The sequence below is a fragment of the Plasmodium chabaudi genome (genome assembly GCF_900002335.3).
Source record: "Plasmodium chabaudi chabaudi strain AS genome assembly, chromosome: 6".
In the NCBI taxonomy this organism is placed as follows: domain Eukaryota; phylum Apicomplexa; class Aconoidasida; order Haemosporida; family Plasmodiidae; genus Plasmodium; species Plasmodium chabaudi.
Genome location: NC_030106.2, coordinates 566,797 through 590,257, shown reverse-complemented (window position 1 = coordinate 590,257; position 23,461 = coordinate 566,797). Strand labels below are relative to the sequence as shown.

At 25.7% G+C, this 23,461-nt stretch overlaps 7 protein-coding genes across 7 annotated transcripts; 4 read left to right on the top strand and 3 right to left on the bottom strand.

Moving 5' to 3' along the window:
* Positions 1-341: 341 nt before the first annotated feature.
* Positions 342-3,356, top strand: PCHAS_0615500 (protein SDA1, putative; the record flags this gene model as incomplete). Its single annotated transcript, XM_016797501.1, has 1 exon — positions 342-3,356. The coding sequence occupies one exon, from the start codon at positions 342-344 to the stop codon at positions 3,354-3,356; it is 3,015 nt and encodes a 1,004-aa protein (XP_016653446.1).
* Positions 3,357-4,119: 763 nt separating this feature from the next.
* On the bottom strand, positions 4,120-6,783 carry PCHAS_0615400 (RNA-binding protein, putative; the record flags this gene model as incomplete). Its single annotated transcript, XM_741098.2, has 1 exon — positions 4,120-6,783. The coding sequence occupies one exon, from the start codon at positions 6,781-6,783 to the stop codon at positions 4,120-4,122; it is 2,664 nt and encodes an 887-aa protein (XP_746191.2).
* Positions 6,784-8,181: 1,398 nt separating this feature from the next.
* On the bottom strand, positions 8,182-9,669 carry PCHAS_0615300 (phosphopantothenate--cysteine ligase, putative; the record flags this gene model as incomplete). The annotated part of the gene is made up of 1 exon (XM_016797500.1): positions 8,182-9,669. One exon carries the CDS (start codon positions 9,667-9,669, stop codon positions 8,182-8,184), a length of 1,488 nt encoding a protein of 495 aa, XP_016653445.1.
* Positions 9,670-10,467: 798 nt separating this feature from the next.
* On the top strand, positions 10,468-11,571 carry PCHAS_0615200 (conserved Plasmodium protein, unknown function; the record flags this gene model as incomplete). Its single annotated transcript, XM_016797499.1, has 1 exon — positions 10,468-11,571. One exon carries the CDS (start codon positions 10,468-10,470, stop codon positions 11,569-11,571), a length of 1,104 nt encoding a protein of 367 aa, XP_016653444.1.
* A 446-nt stretch (positions 11,572-12,017) lies between these two features.
* Positions 12,018-13,022, top strand: PCHAS_0615100 (30S ribosomal protein S12, mitochondrial, putative; the record flags this gene model as incomplete). The annotated part of the gene is made up of 1 exon (XM_738828.2): positions 12,018-13,022. One exon carries the CDS (start codon positions 12,018-12,020, stop codon positions 13,020-13,022), a length of 1,005 nt encoding a protein of 334 aa, XP_743921.2.
* An 873-nt stretch (positions 13,023-13,895) lies between these two features.
* PCHAS_0615000 (LITAF-like zinc finger protein, putative) lies at positions 13,896-15,809 on the bottom strand (the record flags this gene model as incomplete). The annotated part of the gene is made up of 1 exon (XM_727429.2): positions 13,896-15,809. The coding sequence occupies one exon, from the start codon at positions 15,807-15,809 to the stop codon at positions 13,896-13,898; it is 1,914 nt and encodes a 637-aa protein (XP_732522.2).
* Positions 15,810-17,653: 1,844 nt separating this feature from the next.
* Positions 17,654-23,454, top strand: PCHAS_0614900 (DNA polymerase alpha catalytic subunit A, putative; the record flags this gene model as incomplete). The annotated part of the gene is made up of 5 exons (XM_016797498.1): positions 17,654-17,722; positions 18,048-18,138; positions 18,240-18,311; positions 18,486-22,023; positions 22,131-23,454. 5 exons carry the CDS (start codon positions 17,654-17,656, stop codon positions 23,452-23,454), a joined length of 5,094 nt encoding a protein of 1,697 aa, XP_016653443.1.
* Between the last annotated feature and the right edge of the window lie 7 nt (positions 23,455-23,461).

The following is a 23,461-nucleotide window of genomic DNA, read 5'->3' as shown; positions in this document are numbered from 1 at the left end:
ACAAAATCACCAATGGGAATAAACATATTTGAAAATATCAGCTAATTGGTTTATATGATATAAAAAAAAATAAATAAATATTTTATTCATTTATAGAAAAAATTTAGAAAATATTTCTTTTCTTAAAGTGGATGCCAAAATAAAAAAACGCGAATTGAAAAGTTAGATATAAAAAAATAAATGAATAAATAGGAGGGAAATAAAAATATTCTTCCCTTTACGTATACGTCCTTTCCCTCGAGTACCCAATTTAAACACTGTGGGAGGGAGAAGAAACCGTCATTGGGACTTATACATGTATCATATTGCAAATATAAATATAAATCGAACATAAGTCAAATATGAACGATGTGAAAGCGAAGAGACAACGGGTTTTAAACCACCTACAACATAACATTTATAAAAATGCGAGCTTGTACAATAATGAGTTTTATGAACAGTTTGATAAATTCCTTTTTAATTATAGTATGCTTTTATTAAACCCGTCGAAAAAAAACGAATTATTATGTAGTCAATTAAGCTTTTTATGTCATACAAGCCACTTTTTTAGCAAAAAAAAAAATGAAAAAAATTTGAAAAAAGTAGATGCAGACCAAGGTGTAACCAATCAAAATAGAATCTATGATGAAAAGGAAGAAAAAGATTCAAAAGAAATAAATGCAAATGAACCCAAATTAGCAGAAACGGATATTGGGAATTATTCTGATATAAGCATAGACTTTGGAAGTAGTAGCAGTAGCAGTAGTAGTATTGAGGATAATGATGAAGAGAAATTAGAAAACCAAGAAAATTATAATCATAATGTAGATGTGAATATCGATTCTTCTGTTAGATGTAACCCCTTACAGAATCAAGATAATATAAACATATCAAATGAAGAAAAAAGTTGTGATATAAATGATGAGGAAATAGTTTTTCAAACAAATGTAATAGAAGAAAAAAAAAAAGAAATATTAAGCAAGCTAAATGAACAAACGCAAGAAGCTATTACATTAGTAAACCAACGAGAAGAACATAATCAGAACCCATTATTATTATATACCGAATTAAATGAATACATAAACTTTTTAATGATTAAAAATAAAGAAGATATAAATTATGTTGAAGAATTATATTTTTTATGTTGTCAATTAGTTATTCATTATAAAAATAATTTATATCCAAGTATATTATTAAGTATTGTAAAAACATTTAAACAAATAAAGAGATACATATGTTATGTAAAATATATCCAAATATTAATATACATGAGCGATATTCCTATTCATAGAATCAAAGCATATATATATAAATGTGTTAGTAATATGGTTATATATATAAATAAGAAGACAAGAGATGAGAAATTGAAAAATTCCGTTTTAGATGTATTACATGAAGCTTTTGCTGAAAATAGTCAAAGAAAAATATTAAAAAAAAAATATTCATCTAATATAAATAGTTTTATATATTTTAAAAATATAAAAGTAAATGAATCTATGAATAATTTTGCATGTAGTATACTTATTGATATGATAAAAAAAAATATTTATATTCAAAAAAAAAAAAACATAAATATAATATCTGAAGGAATATTTTACAAAAATCTAAAAATTGTAAAATGTGTTGCATATGCTTTGTTGGGAAAATATGATATAAAAGAATTTTCAATAAAAATGAATAAAGAAATTGAAAATAAAAATAAAAATATCGATGAATTAAAATCTATAAGTAATCAGACACATCAAAAAATGACAAAAGCAAAAATTAAAAAATTACATCTAAAAAAAGGAAAAATTATGGATGAACTTAATAATAATAAAAATTCATCAGATGAAGAAAAAGATATATATGCATCTAATTATGTTAACTATCTATTTATAGATTCATTATTTGATCCTTATTCATTTGCATCTAAAATATTTAATATTATATATACAAAATATAGATCAAATAATAATAATACTATTAAAATATTGCTTCTAAATATTTTGTGTCGAATCTATCAACGATATAAAATTATTGAAGAAAACTTTTTTCTATACTTTGAAAATACAATATATCATTTAAAAAATAAAAATACATTATCAAAGTATTTATCAATTTTTATCCAATCATTACATGATGATATACCAATGCAATATGTACAAAGAATTGTCTACGTTTTAATTAAAAAGTTTTTACTTTTAAATTTATCTGAAGAGTTTGTTTATTTAATTATTAATTCAATAATCGAAATTATTATTAAATGCCCTAACTGTTTAAATGAAGAAATATTTGAATCTGTCATTATATTTAAAGATTATAAAAATAAAAATATTTCCATTCTCATTCGACGATTTATTAATGTTGCAAAAAATACAAACCCTCTTGTTATGTCTAAAAAACTATGGGACAAAAAAACAGCCATGCTTGTTCAACGTGAAAAGATTCTGTCAGATTTACCTTCAGCTCGACACGATCAGTCCATCTTGCAGTACTCCTACTTGCTCGACCGAGCCTCAAGGGGCAAACGGGGCCGCGAGGAGGATGCAGATGCAGAAGAGGAAGAAGATGTAGAAGAAGAGGAAGAGGAAGGAGAAGAGGAAGTAGATGAAGCAGATGCAGTAGAGGCAGAAGAAGAGGAAGAGGAAGGAGAAGAGGATGAAGTAGATGGAGAAGGCGAAGAAGATGAAGTGGATGGAGAAGAGGACGAAGAGGAAGACGAAGCAGATGCAGAAGAGGATGACGACGAAGAGGAGGAAAATGAAGTAGACGCAGATGCAGTAGAGGCAGAAGAAGGGGAAGACGAAGAGGAGGAAAATGAAGTAGACGCAGATTCAGTAGAGGCAGAAGAAGAAACCAATGGAGAGATGCGGGTGGACCGGAAGAAAGCGAGAAGGGAGAAAAAGATAAAAAGCGAAATGAAGATCCAAAGAAAAACCGAGGAAATATTAAGCGAAAGAATATTAACAGATGAAGATTTTAAAAAATTAAAAAAGATGAAAGAATATATTGAAAATAATAAAAATGTAGTTTTGTCCGAATTAGCAGAAATATGTAATGACGAATATGAAGAAGATACAGATAGTGACAGTGATAGTGAAAAGGAAAAAATAATAACAGAAGATCAATTATTATATAAAAAAAAATTAAAAAAAAAAGAAATAATTAAAATTAAAAATCAAAATAATGGAGAAATCCGATTTAAAACCAATAAAGAAAAAGAAAAAAAAAAATCCGTTATGATGCTTATGCAAAAATTAAAAAAAAAAAAAAATGCAGTTACACAGTATGGTAAACTTAAAAAAAAATTAAAAGGAAAGTTGGCTGCTCGAGCTAAAAAACGACAAATCATAAACAAAAGGATTGCAAAAAAATTAAGTAGACGTAAAAGATGATGCTATAAAAAAAGGAACGACAACATTTATAACGACAACATTTATAACGACAAATACAAATACAAAATAGAACACCACTTTTACTGATACTAATTTTATGCCCAGCAAAATGAATGACTCAAAACAGGAAATTTAAACCTGTGAATAAAATAGATAAACAGCTAAAAAATGTTTTATGTGTTATCATTTTTTTCTTATTTTTTTTTAATTATGTTTATATTTTTTCGTGTTTTAATATTTTTTTCATATTGATAAATTATGTCTAACTCAGGAATCTTTGATCCCCAAAAGTTTTTTAATTATTTTTTTTTTTCCTCTATAAATTAAGAAAAAAAAACAAAAAAAAGAAAAAAAACGCATAGAAAATATGTTATATATATAACAGATATGCAAGTAAATCCATTATTTTATTATTTTGCTATTTGTTCGGATAAAAAGCAGAATAAACTTAGGGTCACATAATATGTACATCTTGATCTTGTTTGTATTCCATTTTCTTTTATTCTCTATATCTGGCTCGATCCACAGGTTTTCTACATTATTAAATTATAAGTTCACAGATGTGCTAAAAAGGAGAAAGATAAAAAAAAGAAAAAAAAAACAAAGCGCAGAAAATGTGGAAATTAAAATAAATATCAATATCAATGAGTCTAATAAATGCTGAACGAATTACAAAACAGCAATTTATTTTATTTGAATTATTAAGGGATTGTATATCCCCGTTTACGTTTTAAACACAAATAGATACGAATACAACATCTTGTCAGTCTTCATCAGACCCATCAGAATACGCACAATTCCCTAACTTCAAGTTTAAGTTAAAAAGAGAAGAATGAGATTTTTTAAAATTATATTTTACATTTTTAAAATTTTTCATAAGAAATTTTTTTTCGCTATAATAATTGGCTTCTATAATATTGGCTCCAAATTTCCTACCACTAAGTTCTTTTCTTGTTTTAGTTGCCCCTTCGATTGTTTCAAAATAAATAAAAGCACAACCAATGGAACTCAAATCATAATAGGGATGTTCCCGATCTTGGTCCGTTTGTTCATCTTCATTGTCATCATTTTCTTCCTTTTCAGCCGGATCACCATTAGATTGTTCATCCATTCCATTAATTTTATCAGATGATCCATCCCCTTCATTTAGTTTTTTTTCTTTTTCTTTCTCTGACTTTTTAGTTAAATATTCATATGTTTCTGGTGATATAAGAGGTAAAACAACTTCAAGAACAGGCCCATATTTTTCACATTCGATTTTAATATCTTCCGAAATTTCTTTATAATCTTCAGGATTAGATAATTCATCAAACGTAGCAATTTTACTTAATACAACAACTTTTGTTGGTATTTGCTGAGAAAGAATAGCATTTTTAGTTTGCATATATTTTTTTTTAACAAGTTGGTTAATTGTAGGATCATTTACAATTTCATATTCAAATTGGATTCTATAACTAGTATTTTGATTTAATATTTTATGAGCTTGTATTGCATTTTCTACATTATTATATTCAACGAGACAAATATAAGTATCTGAATTTTCTTCCCCTTCAAAAAATTCAAAACTTTGAATTTCTCCAAAGGCTTCTAATAACTCTTTAATTTTATTCGTTTCATTATTTTTAGAAATATTTGATACACATAGTTTTTGTAATTTAATCATATCAACAGGAAGATATTCATTTTTTGTTTCATCCCTATTTTGATGAAATATAACGAATGCTTTAATTCCTATTAACCCTTGAGATAGATAATATGTATCTATGGGAGGGATAGTAGCTGGTGGTATTAGTTTTGTATATTCAGCTGGAAATGTCTTAGGTCTTCCAATACGAAGATTATTACTGTAAAAATAGATACCATTTAGTAGCATACAATTTGATGTATCTTGTAAACTTCTAAATTCGACAAATGCATATCTTGTATCACCACGGATACATGCTTTTAAACATATACTTTCATTTTCATTTTCTTTATTATATAATATTAATAAACATGTATTTAAAAATTTTACTATCTCTTGTATATCTATATTTTGTGGAATATTCCCAACATATAATTCTCTAGCTGTTTTTTCAGCATTTGCATCAATTGTTGATAATCCTAATTCACCAATACCAAGTGCTGTTTTATATAATTGTTGTAACGATTGTGTATTTAGAAGTAAATTTAATGGACTTTGATTTAGTGCTATACCTTTTTTATCGTCTAGTAATTTATTTCTTGCATCTAATAATAGATTCGCAGGATTTGCATTATCACCACTTTGACTTGAATTAGATGCAAGTATGTTAAGTAATGCTGATGGATCATTCAAATTGACATTTGCTAAATTATTTGCATTTAAAAGTAAATTAGCATTATCAATAATATTACTATTTGGATTTTCGGAAGAAAAATTACTTTTTTTCCTTTTAGTTTTATTATTATCACTATTATCATCTGTTTCAGATTCAGGAGGAGAATCAAATTTATAATTTCTTTCTCTACGTTTATATCTTCGTTCTCTTTCCCTATCTCTTTCTCTATCTCTTCTTCTTTTTCGTCTTCTTCGTTCACTGCTTCTATGTCGATCTCTTCTTGATCTTCGATCTGAACTTCTATGTCTTCTCCTTCTTCGTCTTTCTCTATAAATACTTCTACTATGACTTCTCATTTTTTTTCGGTGACTTTCACTTCCACTACTACTTTGAACACTACTTTTTTCTGACCCTTCATTACTATCATCACTTTCATTTTTATTTTCATTTTCATCTTCTTCCCCTTTTTCAATAACTTTTTTTTTTTTATTCATTTCTCGACTTTTTGTTTCTTCTTCTTCTGAATCATCACTACTGTTACTATCATTACTTTTATCATCCTCCCTATCGCGTCTCTTATGTTTTCTTTTTTCTTTTATTTTTTCGTCATCCGAACTTCTATTTCTATGTTTGCTACTCTTTATACGAACTTCTACATTAGTATATGTTCCACGAAGTTTGTATTTGTCTTTACTTCTGCCCCGACTTCTATCTCGGCGCCTTCTACGTTCTCTTCGCATTTTTTCATATTTTTCGCTATACTCTTTTTTATGCTTTACATCTGACTCACTGCTACTACTTTCATTATCACTATTACTACTACTAAGATTACTATTTGAATCTTCTTCTCGTTTTTTTCTTTTCATTTCTTCATATTTCATTCGTTTTTCTCGTTCTCTATCACGATCTCTATGATGTTTTTTATCATCCTCTTCTGTTTCATCTTCCTCGTCCTCTTCTCGATCTTTACCCCTTTCTCGATGTTTCCCTCTTTCCTTTTCATGTATTTTTCGTTTTCTTTCAACTAACTTTTTTTTTTTTGTTTCTTCATCATCTGTTGTATCTTCTTGATAAGTATTATCATTCTCAGTTGGGCTATGATATTGTTTTTTTTCAAATATTCCCATTTTAAAAAAAAAAAAATAATTTATTTCATCCCTTTCTTCAGTACAATATTATGATGAGACTAGATATACTTTGAGTTCTTATATTCTTCCCTTTTTTATTTTATACATTATAAAAGTTTTGAGATTTTTATTAATAAAATGCGTTAAGAATAGAAGAAAAAAAAAATCAATTACCTGAATAAATTATTACAAAAAAAAAAGAAAAAAAAAGTAATATTTCGAATATCGAACTTTTATTTTTCTTCCTAAAATTTAATTAACAAATATTATTTTTTCTTTTTTATAAAATTGCAAATTTAATAAATAATAATATAGGATGACGATAATATATATTATTTTTTTTTATTTCTTCCCTCTGCCATACATACGTTCTATTCATATATCACGCATATTTTAATTCATAAAATTTGCATATGTAATATAATATATTCATAAAGCTTATATACATTTTATACTATTTGCATATTTACAAAAAATATATTTTATATTGACTTTTGAAAAAAAATTACAAAATAATGCCAAAATTTGATAAATAATATAAACAGTATTTTCTGCATAGGCAAGAATTTATATATCATAAAATATTCAGAAAAAAAACGAAAAAGATAATAGCATAATCCAATTTTTCAACCTTATATAGATTTATAAATAAAATAGCTTTATGAAAGTTTTATTCACAACTTTTTTTTTCATTCCTTACTCTTTTTAATAATTATTTAACGGTTTCATTGTTTCTACTTTTTACTTGTAAAATCTGTTCATAAAATTAAAGGATGAAAATGATATGCCTACATATGAATGTGCTGAACTATGATTTGGGGCCTTAATGAAGAAAGAAAAATAGGATGAAATAATTGAATAGCATTGAGATAGCTTAGCATATAATGAAACTCAATAAAATGAAATATAATTACATCGAACTACTCCTTTGATGCTATTTTTAATTTTAAATAATGCATTTTTACTGTATTTAAAAGTTTTATAATCAATGGTATGCACACAAATTATGTTGAGATACAGCTTTCTGTATGTATATTACCTATACAATTTCTATTGCATAGGTTCCCTTTTTAGTTAAACGAAAAAAAACATGTACATAGTGTCATCACTAATGGATGACCATGCAAAATCATAAAGCTACATCAAAGAAATTATGTTATAATATAAATTTTACTATTGTTAGAATTTGTCTATAAACAATTTTACTAAAAAAAATGAAAAGGAAAATGAACATTTATATTCATAATATTAGTGATATAATAAAACAATTTTATAACCCGTTTTTGAGTTCCATTTTTGGATACATACTAGGTTAACTGTTTTCGTTTTTTTTCATTCCTATGTATATATTTGTCTTTAAATTTGATTTACTCATAGATATATATTCCTTTTAGTTCTTTAACTCCACAATTTTTTATCAATAAAATGGTTGTAAATGTGTTGAGATATTTCATATTCAATATTCTCAAATTGATCACTTTTTTTTAATAAATAATAATCTTTTTGATTTTTAAAAACATAAACATATTTATATCTGTAATTTAACACGTTTGCTATTAATATATCCGAATATTTTACTCGATCACGTGCCTTTTTTAATAACACTTCTTCATTATTTTCCAACTTAAAACTACAAACATTTAAAAGAGGGAAATGCCTATATATTATTTTATAAAACTTTGGGCTTAAGGGCATATTAAGATTAAGCCCATTTTTTTTATCACTATCAATTTTGTCTATACTTAATTGGTTATATGGTATATAGTAATCACTTACAGCTGCACACAAAATTATTATATGTGACAAAGGATAAAAAATAGCGTCATTCAAATTATGGCTATCATTTACGCTATTTTTTTTTTTTTTTTCACACACAATATAGCTAATTTTGTTCATAAAAAAAATGATCTTATAAATTTTTTCTTTTAAAGAAATATCATATTTTAAAGACACATTATCCTTTTTATTTAACCAACTGTTTAAAATTTTAACCATATCATTAATAAATAATTTTAAATCAGTAAATAAATTTTTTTCATCTTCAGGATATTTTTCAAATATCATATTGCCAATCGCCTTATTATTAAACTCTGTAATTTGCCTTAACACGCTCAGAAAAAAATCATCATTACTTAATTTACCTGAACATATCATATTTTCTAACTCGCTATTTACCAATAGGGTATATAAGCTATTTAACATGTGATAAGCTTGGTCATATATTTGTTCTGTGGGTGTAGTATTGCAACATATTCCGTCTTTTTGTATAACACCCAAATTGTTTTCACCATGTGAAATATTCGCTACTTTAGCTAGTTCCCCATTTTGACAATTTTTCGAGCATCCTTTCTTAACATGTTCATGTAAAATTTTGCAAATTTCAATTAAGTAAAAGGCATAATCAAAAATTGTTTCAAAAGGAATACAAAAAAGATTTTTTTCATATTTTCTAAAATTTTGAATATCACTAATCAATAAATTATTATCCACATTATTTAAATTAAAATATATTTTTTGGTTTTTTATTTCAAAATTATTTAAAGTAGACAATTGTTTCAAATTATATTCAAAAGGCTTAAATGTACCTTTTCTATATAAAAAAATTACTTTTTTATTTTTCAAAAGAAAATATTCTCCTATATGTGCTCCCCGTTTTCCCGTTGAAAAATTTTCAATACTTCTTACTGAGGCATGTTCTAGTGAAACTTTCGTTCCTCCAGAGGTAATCAAAATTATTTCGTTCGTATATTCATTATTATTATTTTTATTATAGTCATAATTTTTCTCAAAAAATATACTTTTTAATTCGTTTAATGTATTATCCAAATTAGGAGGTCGTAGTTCCTCATTGAAAAAATCTGGATAATCAGAAAAATATTCCTTCATCGCTTTTTACTTACCAATTTATGACTCTTCATATTGATCTGTTTACATGTATATACTTTCTTTTTGCTAATTTAATTGTTCTATAATTTTTTCGAAATAACTTGGAAAATATTCAAGATATCTTTAATTATTTCCACCCGAAATATGTTCAAAAAAATTGATAATAAAAAAAACAAGTGCATACAAATTCATCACATTATTTTATATCTGTTTGCAATTTTTATTCACAATAATATAATTAATACCTCCAGTTTATTCTACTATGATTTTCGATCATATGCATATAATTCTTAGCATTGATGTTATTATTATATTTTTTATTTCTTAAAGGTAATGGCATATGAATCATAATTTTACTATACTATTTTTTTGCATTGTATATCCCCAAATTTGTCGATAATCTTTCTCCATAATTTATTCGAGCCACATTATCGTAAGAGGAAAGAATTATATAAATATATGCAAACAAAAAATAAAAAAAAAAACAAACATATAGAATAGCAAAACCACAATACGAAAGGAAATCGCAATAATAAAGTAAAGGCAAATGAAGATGCTTCTATACGCCTCTACTGCAAGTTCATAGATTTTTTTGTTTCAAATAAAAATACTATATACATTATACAATTGCCAATTTTAGAATTATTTATGTAGCATACATATTTTGTAAACCTATTTGCATTCTTTATTTTTTTTTTTAATTGGTGTTTGAACGAAAACAATAAAATTGTCTCCAGCAATATATATATTTTGCACATACATCACGGCTTTTTTTTTCATTCTATTCCCTAATGAACAATGCAAGTAGAGAAACGAATTGACAGCCGGAACTTCGATTTTGTATTGCCTGTGCATGTAGATATTGACCAGATAAACGAAGTAAACAAGACTTGTAAATATATTAGTGGAAATGTAAATCCTGAGATATACACTAAAAATACGAATAATAAAATAACGAAAATAATAGGTGGTGATTACAACTATGAGATAGTGAATGAACAATCTAATGAGAATGGAGAAGAAGTCACAAAAAAAAAAATAATAATTGGAAATGGATCAAGCAGTATTGTATGTACTACTTTAATAGGGCCAACAGCAAATAATCTAATGTTTAGTAAAGGTATCGAATTAACACAATTAAATATTCGTATTAAAAATATGCAAGGTTATAGAAATGAGAGAGAAAAAATATTTGAAGAAATTGTTGTAAAAAATTTCGAGCAAGTAATAGATCATGGTCTATATAAGTTTCAACAGTTTAATATAAAGGTCCAAATTTTACAAGAAACATCATATATATTATCAAGTATAATAAATTCAATTACTTTAAATTTTATATGTAACAATATAAGTATGAACTATGTAATAAATTCAGTTAACATTGGTATCGTTGATAAAGAAAAGTATATAAATTTTTTAGAAAGAAAATATGCCGTTTCATCTTTATTACCAGAAGCAGCAATAAAACTTCAAAACCAAGTTAATATTAGTAAAATATGCTCTGATACTAATTATGATAACACATTTACTAATCAAGAAGTTGATGAAAAAAATGATAAGCCTATGTATGAACATGAAAGAACTTACCATTCATTAAAAAATTCATTATTTTATGAACATATTAATAATAGATATATTCCTAAAATAATTTTAGACCCTCTTGATAAAGAAATCGAACTTTATTGTAGTAGTGCTTTTTGTTTCATCATAGCTCCAGATTTTAATAAAATTTTATCAAACATATTAATAAAAAGTAATATAGGAATTTCCAACGATATTTTTAAAATATCAAAATCTTATGCTTGTAAATTTTCACACCTTTTACATGAACATGTCAGAAAAAGTTTTAATGAACATTTAGCGCGTCTCGAAACGACACTCTCTAGTAATTACTTTTTTTAACTAATAATATTAATCAAACTACTCCAATTGGGGGTTGAGAAGATAATTGGGATGACCTATCTTCAATTTTTCGTTATATTATGTATTAACCTTTTATTATTTTTATTTTTATTTTTTTGTTTCTTTACCATACAAACACAGTATCGACTTTTTTTTTCTACACGCATAGTACTACATTATATATGTATACGATTTTTTTTTTTTCAACTCACTTAAATTTTATGTTGCTTAATTTCTGACCAAATTTAGCTAACTAGCCATTATTTTTTTTTTTTTTTTTTCCTCATTTTCGAAATGATGTAAAACGGATTTCTGTGCAGTCGTTTTTATAAGCCTAAAATTTTTAAGGAAAAAAATAATTCATACCTCCAAATATGGGCATAGAAATGTATATGCATATATATATATTTTTACTAACAAATGGATAGTAAAAAAAAATTATTACCATGATATCTGTATTAGCAAACACGATAAATAAGAATGCTGTTTCGTTTTATGTAAGCGGTAATTATCGTAGCCCAGTTTTCCATTTGTCAAAAGTTGGGCTCTTTGGGATATCCCCTCATAAGTTGTGCGCTCAAAGCAATGATAAAATTGTTTTGAAAAAAGTAAAAGATGATATGAATAATATACACAGGCATGAACAGGCTTGTTCACCTTCATATATAGGAACCCATTTCAATGTTGAACTTTCTAATTATAATAAACAAAAAGAAAATAAAACAAATTATTTAACTAAGATAGGATGTGGAAATGCTTATGATAGTAATATAACTTTTGGAATGTATCCAATTCTTTCAACTTATGTTCAGTTTAATAAATTTATTGGAAAATGTCGGTTTAGCACAAAAAATATAAGAGGTAGAATGTTTTATAAAAGAAGGCCAAAACAAATACCTAAATTAAAAAAAAAAAATTGGAGGTCAAAATGGCTAGAAGGTGCACCACAAAAAAGAGGTATATGTTTAAAAGTTCGAGTTCAAACACCTAAAAAACCCAATTCGGGATTAAAGAAAATAGCACGTGTTCGATTATCTACAGGAAGAATTGTTTCTGTTTATATACCTGGTATTGGTCATAATTTAAACACACATAGTATTATATTAGTAAGAGGTGGTAGATGTAAAGATATACCAGGATGTAATTATAAAGCTATTCGAGGTGTATATGATTTATTACCAGTGAAAAATCGATTTCGTGGGAGAAGTAAATATGGTGTTAAACTTTCAGAAGATAAACGAAAACATTTATTGGAACGATATAACTTTAAACATATTACAATACAAAAAGACATTGATGAGTTTAATAAATTTAAATGGTATAATTATGTAGATAAAGATAAAAATTTAAGAGATAAACCTTTGGAGCCTAATGAAAATACACCCATAGATATTTTCCATTTTAACACATATTATAGAAATAAAAAATTTCAAAAATCGGAAGGAGAGTAAATAACATCTCAATCAAATTTTAGCAAACTCCAATGGTTCTTCTTTTTCATGCGAACCCAAAATTAAAACATAAAATTGTGCATCCATGCTATACTAAAAAAATATATTTTTTTGTTATCATATATTTTTACTGATTTGATTCGTTCATTTCGTAATCTTATTATATATTCATTTATTTTTTGAATATTTTTCACACTTTTCTCCATCCATAAACTATACATACTTTTTTTAATTTGCCTTTTGTTTTAAATCGACGCATTAGTACATAAGTTCTTTCTTTCTCGTGACGTAAAGAGGTTGAAAAAGAATGGATGCCATATTTACGGTTTAATGCTGTAAATGATTTGCCTTTCCATGAACGAGACATATAGAATGCAATTGCTTAAACGGGGGCGTAGTCAAACTACCATTCCGTCTCACTAAATGGGAGTATAAGTATATAAAAATTTATCATAATTGCTAATTTGCAAGTTTGGTAATATATACACATGTATATACTATTTAGGCATATGCATTTTGTATGAAGAAATAGTCACTACATTTCGATGGAATTATAATTATTTTTTGTGTAAATACAAATGCATATATACATAAAGTACAAATTAAATACAAATTAAAAATAATATTAAAAAACCGAAAAAATATAAATTAAAATATTAAAAAAAATGAAATAGTATCAAGGGTATGTGCTTAAATTTGTAAAAGTATGGAGGAAAGAATAATAATATAAAAACAAATGAAATAATTTTTATCACGTCTTTTTTTTTTTTACATTAAAAAAAGGAATTATATTATATTGGGCAACCATATATGCATATAAATTTAATTGTGTGGACTTTTAAATATCTAATTCTGTTAATTAATTTAATTGGGTTATTTTGGAATATCTTCGTTTTTGTTAGATCCTTCATTTATGATAATTTCTACATTATTAGTTTGATTTTGTTCTGAATTTTCTATCTGTGTTGGGTTCGAAATGGTCGGTTGTTCTGCTTCTACATTTCGATCATACAATATGGAGCTTTCACTGGTGTCAGGATTTTTATTTACATCTACGTTACCAGCAGAAGTATTTGAAATAGTTACATTATCACTGTTATGCACATTTTGCCCGTTTGGTGAAGAAAGATTGATGGGATCACCTGCTAAAGAATGATAAGTATCAACATCGATCTTATGTTCTTCTGCATTGAAATAGGGGACACTGCTATTATGTTCATAGATAGTATCAAACATCTTGCTATCCATATATGGTATACCTACTTCATTCACTATGCCTATAACATTTCGATGATCAGGTGTGCCAGCCATATCTTCTATAGATAACTTAAGTTTACTATCCAATGCTCCCATCTTATCCATATCTTCATTATTGCCATATAAATCGTTATATATCATATTCGGGTGAGCTTTTCCATTTAGTTGTATATCATTTAGTACTTGCTTATACACAGCTTCTTTATAATCAACATGATTCGGATTTATGTAATTCAATCCAGTAATATTAGATAATGCATCTATATCATCTGCATCTACATTAACAATATATTCGTTATCTACCATGACACCACTAACTTTTGGGATCGTTGATGATAAATTTATGACCTTGATAGAATCTGATGAATGATTTGATGGATAACCTGACAAATTAGAATCGTTGTTATCTACATCATTATCAACGGTATGAACTATTTCGGGTTCTGATGCATCATCTTTTGAATGTGTAAAAAAAGGATTTAAATTTGTATCATGATTTATTATATCAAAAACTGACATATGCTTAACAAAATTAATAATACCCACATTTCCATTTTGACGTTTTTTTAATAAAACAACATTCCATAATAAACAAGTATGTGGATCTTTATTTCTACTAATTTGAATTAAAGTACATTCAAAAGATATTAAATCATTTTGTTGTAAATGTTGAACTTGATTTATTAACGAATCATTAAAAAGTGCCATCACATCTGGTCTATTGTTTTTATATTCTGATGGATTCATTTTTATATACAACACATTACTACTGAAAAAACCTTCCCTTATTTGAACAACATTCCCTTCCCATCTTATTGTATTACCATAATATTTTTTTTTAAAATTGTATGCAGTATTAAAACTATTACGGAATTGAGATTTATTCCCACAATCATCTAAATAGTCAATCCATGTAGATGATATATTTGGGCCTTTAGCTAAAGAATCAAAATTCATATTTGTTGATATCCTTAAAATGTAAAAAAAGAATATTAAAAATATTAATAATAAAAATAATGCTAAATATTTTTCGGATATAATTATTGCAAATTTCTGAAGTTGAAATGTTATTATTTTATTTTCTCTTGTTATTTTAATTGAACTTTCTGATGTCGCTAACGTACGATTACAAATAGGACAGACATACTTCTTCTCTTTAAAAGTTAAATATAATATTGGTAATAAGCATATAGTAAAAAAGGAAATAAATAAAAACAATAATATTACTAATACATATACAAATACAGGAGTATACGATTGAATTAATGGATGTACATGCTTATTACAATGTTCACAATTTAATGGCTTTTTAGCTAATTCATTTGCTGCTTGTTCTTTTCCTTTCCATCCATGACCATTATTATAATGATTCATTTTGCCGTCCATTTTTTTCAGCCCCTTCTTATTCTCTTTGGGTACTTCATTACTATGGTGGGACTTACTCACCTTTGCATTCATATCTGCCATTTCATTTTCGAGGACATTCATTTCATTCAGCCTCCCCTTCCCATATTTACCAAACCCAAACATTGTTCATAAAATAATTAGCACAATGGGAAACAATTAGTATTATGCCGTATGTTCTTTCGGCCCCTTTTTTGTATTCTTTATTGTTTTACAATTTTTTTATATTTATTATATTGCTTTCCGTGTGTAATATATTTTAGAGCTAATTTGAAAGACGGAAAAAATTATTATAAAAAAAATTTTCGAGTCTCCACTGTTCGACAAGTTCCATAGTAAATGAGAGAATACAAGCCCACCTTATAATTACATAAAATAAAAGAAATTAAATTTGCAGCATCATATAAATGAATAAGAACAGTTTATATACTCATGGGGCGCGGCCAATAAGTATATCCAGGATTAAAAATAAAAATTATTAAAAAATATGAGCGGAGATAAAAAATGAATTTTTGTGTGTAAATTTTAATTAAAAATAAGAGAGGGATAACACTAAATTACTAATTACGAAAATGTGTACTGACCGGTAGTAGTAGTAGTAATTATAGTAAATGGTTTTTTGCAAACTTTGTTAGCTTTGTTAATTTTATTAGCTATGCCAATTTTATATGAACAATTGTTATTTCGTTAGCCCTTAAAATATTCTACTCTTTAAGAGACCAAAAACCGAGGGAAAAATACTTATTAATATATTTGCTCATTTTTCGTATTTTTATGCACATATAAAAGCATATATATTTTTTTTATTTTATTATTTTTTTCATCAAGGATTAATTTTAAAATAAAAAAAAAAATAAATAATAAATAAAATTGCCACACATTTATTTCACACAATATGTTAGTAAGCATATACATAAATATTGTGATGGCATATTTATAAGTGCATTGGTGGTATATAAAATTAATAATAAATTTTGTGTAAAATATTTATTTTATTAATATAAGTCTGTCGTTTATTCTGTTTATTTAATTCTCTAACCTATTTTTATAAACAAATAAAATCTTCCTTAGCATATCTATACACCTTTAATTTTGCTACTCTTTTTTTTTTATTCGTATTTAAAAATTATGTATAGAGAAAAAATATCGCCTTATAAGGTTTGAATATTTGGTCTTGCATACAAAAGGAAATAAACAAACGAACGAATAATTTTCTCTTTATAATATTTTAAATAAACAAAAAATTAATAAATTTATATATTCCATTTTTAGAGAAATTTTCGAATTGCACTTGAAATAAAAAAAGACATTAAAAAGGGTTTTATAAATATAAGGTATGGTTATATGTTGAACTAAATTTACATTATTTTTTTTTGGGGGGAGAAATTTGCACAATCATATGCTGAGAATATTATATTTGTATTCCTGCCGAATGAACGTTGCAATAAGACTTAAAAGAATAAAAATATAATACTAAATAAATATAAGAATATATATAATAATAATTACATATGTATATATTAAATTATTTTAACTTGCGAATAAAATTCCTTATATTTTACTAGCACATTTTTTTGTGTTTCCCTTTGAAATAACTTACACACATGTACATAATTTTCATCATGTGTATATAAGGAATAAAAATTATCGTATTCTTATTTTTCTTTGTTTTCTCTTCTTTTTTTTTTTCTTCTTTTTTTTTTTCTTTTTTTTTTTTTTTTTTCTTCTTTTTCCCCTCTTTTAACATGCATGTTCAGAAAATTTAATAAAAAAATGTTTAGGGTATAATAAAAAATACAATTAATAAACATATTTTTTATGTATTTTCTTTTTATATTAAAAAATATAATTTTTTTTAAGTTTTTCAATGTATTATATTTTTCTCTAGTTTGAATAAATGAATATAAATAATACTTATATATCTTATTAAATGCTAAATTAAATCATCTTATATTTCTATCTTTAAAAAAATGAGTAATGTTTTTGATAAAATAAGGAAGCAGAGATCAAAAGAATGTAAGGCAACAGACTTTTATGAGGTATGTTTATATATACATAAATATATTTACAAATAATGAGTTCCCCTTTTAAGGCTATACTTTCTTTCGCTATTCACATATTTATTTTTATCGTTTTTTTTATTAAACAAGTTTATATTTCAAACCAAACATGTGTGTGTATGTGTGTGTGTGTACATGCCCATAATCATTTCATGCTCTGTTCTGAGGTTTTGAAAAAAAATGGCTGTTTCACAAAATTCACAGAGACTCACCATTTTGTGGTTATGAGAAAGGAAGACTCAACAGTCCTCCTTCCTTTATACTATTACTTGTTCAACATTTTTATTTTTCCTTATCTGTTCAGGTGAAAAATCAAAATGATGATATATATGAAGTAGTCGACGAAGATGGATATATGGAAAATAGAAATTCGCTAAAAAGTTTTATTGTTGGAGGTAGCTATTAAAATGAATTTGAAAAAATTTTAGCTAGCTAATACCATTTGGCTAGCTTACATAATTCCCTCTCATTTTACAAAAATTTCTTTTTTTCTCAGACGACAAAAATTATGATTCAAGCGATGACGTGATATTAGAGACGGTCGACTATAGCATGATCACCAAAAGAAGTAACCCTCAAAAAAGAGAAAATAAATGTGGCAATAAATGGGTGGCTAGCTGTTCACCTTTTTACAAAAGAGAAGCAGCTAATTCCCCACGCATCGTGCACCTTCGTGATAGTTTCGTCAATTTTGACATGCTTATTTTGACTTGATTTATGTTTGTCTTTCCCCCTTTTGTAGATGTCGAGAAGGAAAGCAAGCCTAAGCGAAATACCCAAATCGACGATTTCATTCGTGAAAAAAAAATTCAAAAAATATTTTCCAGCGGTAAATTAACTAAAGAAGAGATATCCAAAACACGGAACATCGAGAGGATGATGGAAGATAATTCCACATCAAGTGATAGTGACGGTCCATATGGTAAAATAAATTTAAAAAGAAAAACAAGAGACTCTTGTGATTCGTATTATAATAATAGGCATGTACAATATAACAATAGTAATAATAATATTTATAGCAAAACAAATAATCAAATTCACAAACCTCAAGAAAGTAGTATCTACACTAAACTTGTTAAGGATAGTAAAATTGATGTAGATTTGACAAATGATAAAACAAAAAATAATCTTTTTAATTCTGATGCAGAACACAATGAAGAAGAAAATGGAAATGCTGATAAAAAAAGAAAAAGTGAAATTGGGACTGATGAACCAAACAAAATCGTAAAGACTATCAATTCTAACACCAATTTTAAAGACAATATTAAACAAGAACAAAATATTAATACTATAAATAAAAATCTAGAAAATGAAAATAATTTAAAAGCCTTTAGCCCAGTAGATATAGGAATAGAAATTGGGGGTGAACAAAAGTTAGATGGAATAAATTTAAAATATGAAAATATAGATAAAGAAAATGAACATAGCGGAGATGAAAAAAATAATGTAAATGAAAGTATATTAAAAAATAAATATGAAGAACTAATAATAAGTGAAGATACAGGTTATGTAAATATATACGTCTTTGATATATGTAAGCATAAAAATAGCATTATATTATTTGGTAGAACTTTAACAAAATTAAAAAGGTACAAAAGTATAAGTATATATATTGAAGATATGGATAGATGCTATTACTTTTTATTAAATAAAAATAAAAAATATATAAAAGATGGAATTGAAATTACATATGAGCATGAAAAATATAAAAATTTTATTATGCTCGATTTTGTGTCTGAATTTAAAAAGATTAGAGAATATCATAATATAAAAATGGCAAAATATAAAATCGTTTCAAGAAAAAATTTAAACTTATCATCAAGTAATGATGAACTATATGCAAAAGTTTTATATTCATATAATTATGACAATATTAGTGAACAGTTTGCTAAAGGAGATACTTATTCCTCTTTTTATTGTTGCAATGATGATATAGTAGAAAATTTTATTATTAAAAAAAATATGAAGATGCCTTGTTGGATTAAAGTTAAAGATTTAAAAAATAATTTTTCTAATAATATAACATATTGTTATTTTGATTGTACTGTTAGTTCAAAGAAAAATATATTTACTTTAGAAAAAATTTCTGAAAAAAAATCCAATGATACATCTAATGCATCTTCTAATAATATCTCGGCCAACCATTCTACAAATACTGGTGCAATACCTGATGAGTCTTTAAAAAAAATAGACAGCAATAGTTCAAACAACTTTATAGATATCGATTTAAATAAGCTTGTTATAAAAGTTGTATCAGTTCTTAATGAAGAAAATAATCATGAAATATTAAGTATATGTAGTTTAGTGGATGCAGATGGAATGAAATATATTAATTTTTTTGGAATATGTGTTAAACCAAATAAAAAAGGACAAACACCAAATATTAATAACAATTCAAATGATAACAAAAATGGAATATATCCATATAATAGAAATAATTGTAAAATATTTCCAAGTGAAAAGCTATTATTACAAGCCTTTTTAAATAAAATAAGAACAATAGATGTAGATATATATATAGGATATAATATTTTAAATTTTGATCTCGAGTTTCTAATACATAGATGTCATGTTAATAATATTGATCCTGGATTTTTAAGTAGAAAGAAAAAATTAAAAAAAACAGATAAAATGAAAGTAAATAAATTTAGTGGGACCAATAGTACTGGATCTATATATAATATTGTGCAAAATATTAAAGGACGACTAATAGTAGATATATATGCATTGTCTAAAGATACAATAAAATTAACTAGCTATTCTATGGATGAAATAATTGATGGAGTAAGAACAAAGTTTCAAGAAAAAGTAAAACAACAAACAAGTTCAAATAATGTAGGAACATCAAATAACAATTCTACTAACCAAACAAACAAAAATAAATCTCGTGAAAATATTCCGAATGTATTCAAAGATTTTATAGTCAACGATATAAATTTGATAAATTGTAGTAACATACATCTATATGATTCCGAACAAATTTTAGAAAATAATTTAAATACTTATATAAACAGTCAAATATTTAGTATATATGAAATATATAATGTATGTAACATTTTACAATTAATTGAAAAAAGTAGAGACTTAACAAAATTAAGTGGATATATATGGGCAAGAAGTTTATTATCTTACACTAGTGAATGTGTTGAATATTTTCTACTACATGAATATCATAAAAAAAAATTTATTACACCAATAGTCGTTAAAAAAAAACAAAAGATAGAAAATGATACTAACAAATCAAAGAATGCAGCAAAATATTTAGGAGGTCTCGTTTTAGAACCTCTATGTGGATATTATGATACATATGTACTCTATCTCGATTTTAATAGTTTATATCCATCAATAATTATAGAATATAATATATGCTTCAGCACTTTTAATATGAAAAATTATTTAGCATCTTCAGATTCTACATCTAAAGAATTACAAGAAGAAATCGAAAAAAAAAATATAATAAATTATGATGAGTCAGATGTAAATCAATTAGATAATAAAGAGGAACCAGTTGGTGATTTATCAAATATTGATTATTTTGATAAAACAAAACCAGGTATTTTACCATCCATTTTAAAACAATTAGTAGAGAAAAGAGCATTTATTAAAAAATTAATTGCAAGTGAAAAAAATAAAGAAAAGAAAGAATTACTTCTTGTTCAATCATTGTCTATAAAATTGATTAGTAATAGTATTTATGGTTGTTTAGGAAATACACACAATCGATTCTATGCTAAATACATTGCATCATATATTACACAAAAGGGAAGAAACTTATTACAACACACCAAATTTAAAGTTGAAAAAGAGTTTAACCTTACAGTAATATATGGTGATACAGATTCAATTATGATAGATACTGGAATCAAATCATCAGATATTAATAATTATAAAGAATCATTAAAATTAGCTCATACTATAAAAAATAATATAAATAAAAATTATAAAAAATTAGAATTAGATTTAGAATGTATTTTTAGTAAACTACTTTTATTAAAAAAAAAAAAATATGCTTGTGCTAAAGTTATTGATCCTAATTTAGGAAAATATGAATATGAAATGAAAGGTATAAATTTTATAAAACGAGATTTTTGTAAAATTTCAAAACTTATTGGAAATGAATTATTAAGAATTATTTTCTCAAACAAAGAATACAAGCCTGCTCAACCAAATGCAACCACCTCTTCCCTTAACCATGCTGACGACCTTTCAATTCAGAATGACCTTTCGGAGCAAATCCACGAGTACCTCCGTTCCATCTACCATCGCATCCAAAACGACGAGTAAGTTTGCTAGTTCGTCTCATGGCGGTTCACAATTTTCTCACGTTTACAGTTTTTCATATATTTGATTATACTCCTTCATATTTTTACGCTTCTTCCCCTTGCAGGTTCGACCTTGAGCACTACGTGATCACCAAAAAGCTGACGAAGAACGTCCACGAGTACCAGGAGAAAAACTCGTTAGGACACGTACTGGTAGCAGAACGAATGATAAAAGATGGATACAACATATGTGTAAATAAAGAGATTCAATATTGTGTATGTACAAATGAAGATGCATTAAAATTTTATAATAAAGGAAATGAAAAATTAAATAGTTCATTATGTTGTTTTAGTATTAGTGAAATAAAAAAATATAATTTAAAAATTGATAAGGATTATTATATTCGCAATCAAATATTATTACCTATAAATAGACTGTGTGAATATATTGAAGGAACAAATGTAGAAAAAATATCATCATGCTTCAACATATACAATGTTAAAGAAATAAAAACAGAAGAACAGAATGAAGAATCATATTTAGAAACAAATGTTTTGTCATTGCTAAGTGAATCGGAAGAACGATTTAAAAATATTCATTTAAAAGGTTTTCTTACTTGTCATAATTGTTCCCATAATATAAAGCCAGTTATATTTATCAAATATTTTAGATGTAATAAATGTTTATCACTCTTAGCAATCGAACAGATAAGAAATTATATTTTCTCATTCATTGATCATTTGTGTTCTACATTTTATAAACAAATGTATATATGCAACTCATGCTTAGTAAAAACACGAAGAGTATTTTTAAAGGACTATAACAATTGCCCGAACCTCAATTGTGATAATCCAAAGAATGCATTAAAACCAATTCTGTCAAAAAAATACATCTACTCGATTTTAGAATATTTCCTATACCTCCTCAAAGGAAATCTACTTGTCATACCACCGAAGTTACACGAAACCGGAGATGCAACGTCTGAAAATAAAGCAGATGCAAAGTCTGAAAATAAAACAGATACTAAGTCTGAGAATAAAACAGATTCCAAATCTGTGGACGAACCAGAGGAATATGCAACAGATGTTAATGTGTCTGTATTTATTAGTGATGGATATAAAACACATATATTAAATAAGGATCAACTAATAAAAAATAATAAAAAAAATGGCTTTAAAATTGAATCATATGATAATATTTGTAGAAACAAAGAATTAAATTTAAGTATTACTAAAGGTTTACAAATGAAATTCCCAAATATCTCAAATTTTATAACTTATCTTAATTTAAAAAATAATACATTTTGCATCAATTATAATGATGAAAGAAATACAATCAGGGAATCAATTCAAAATATTATACAAAACGATATCTATTCTCAAATATTTTTCGATAACATTTTTTCAGTTTTCCATTTATCCATTGCTTCGAAAGTTTCCAAACTATAGCTCTCCC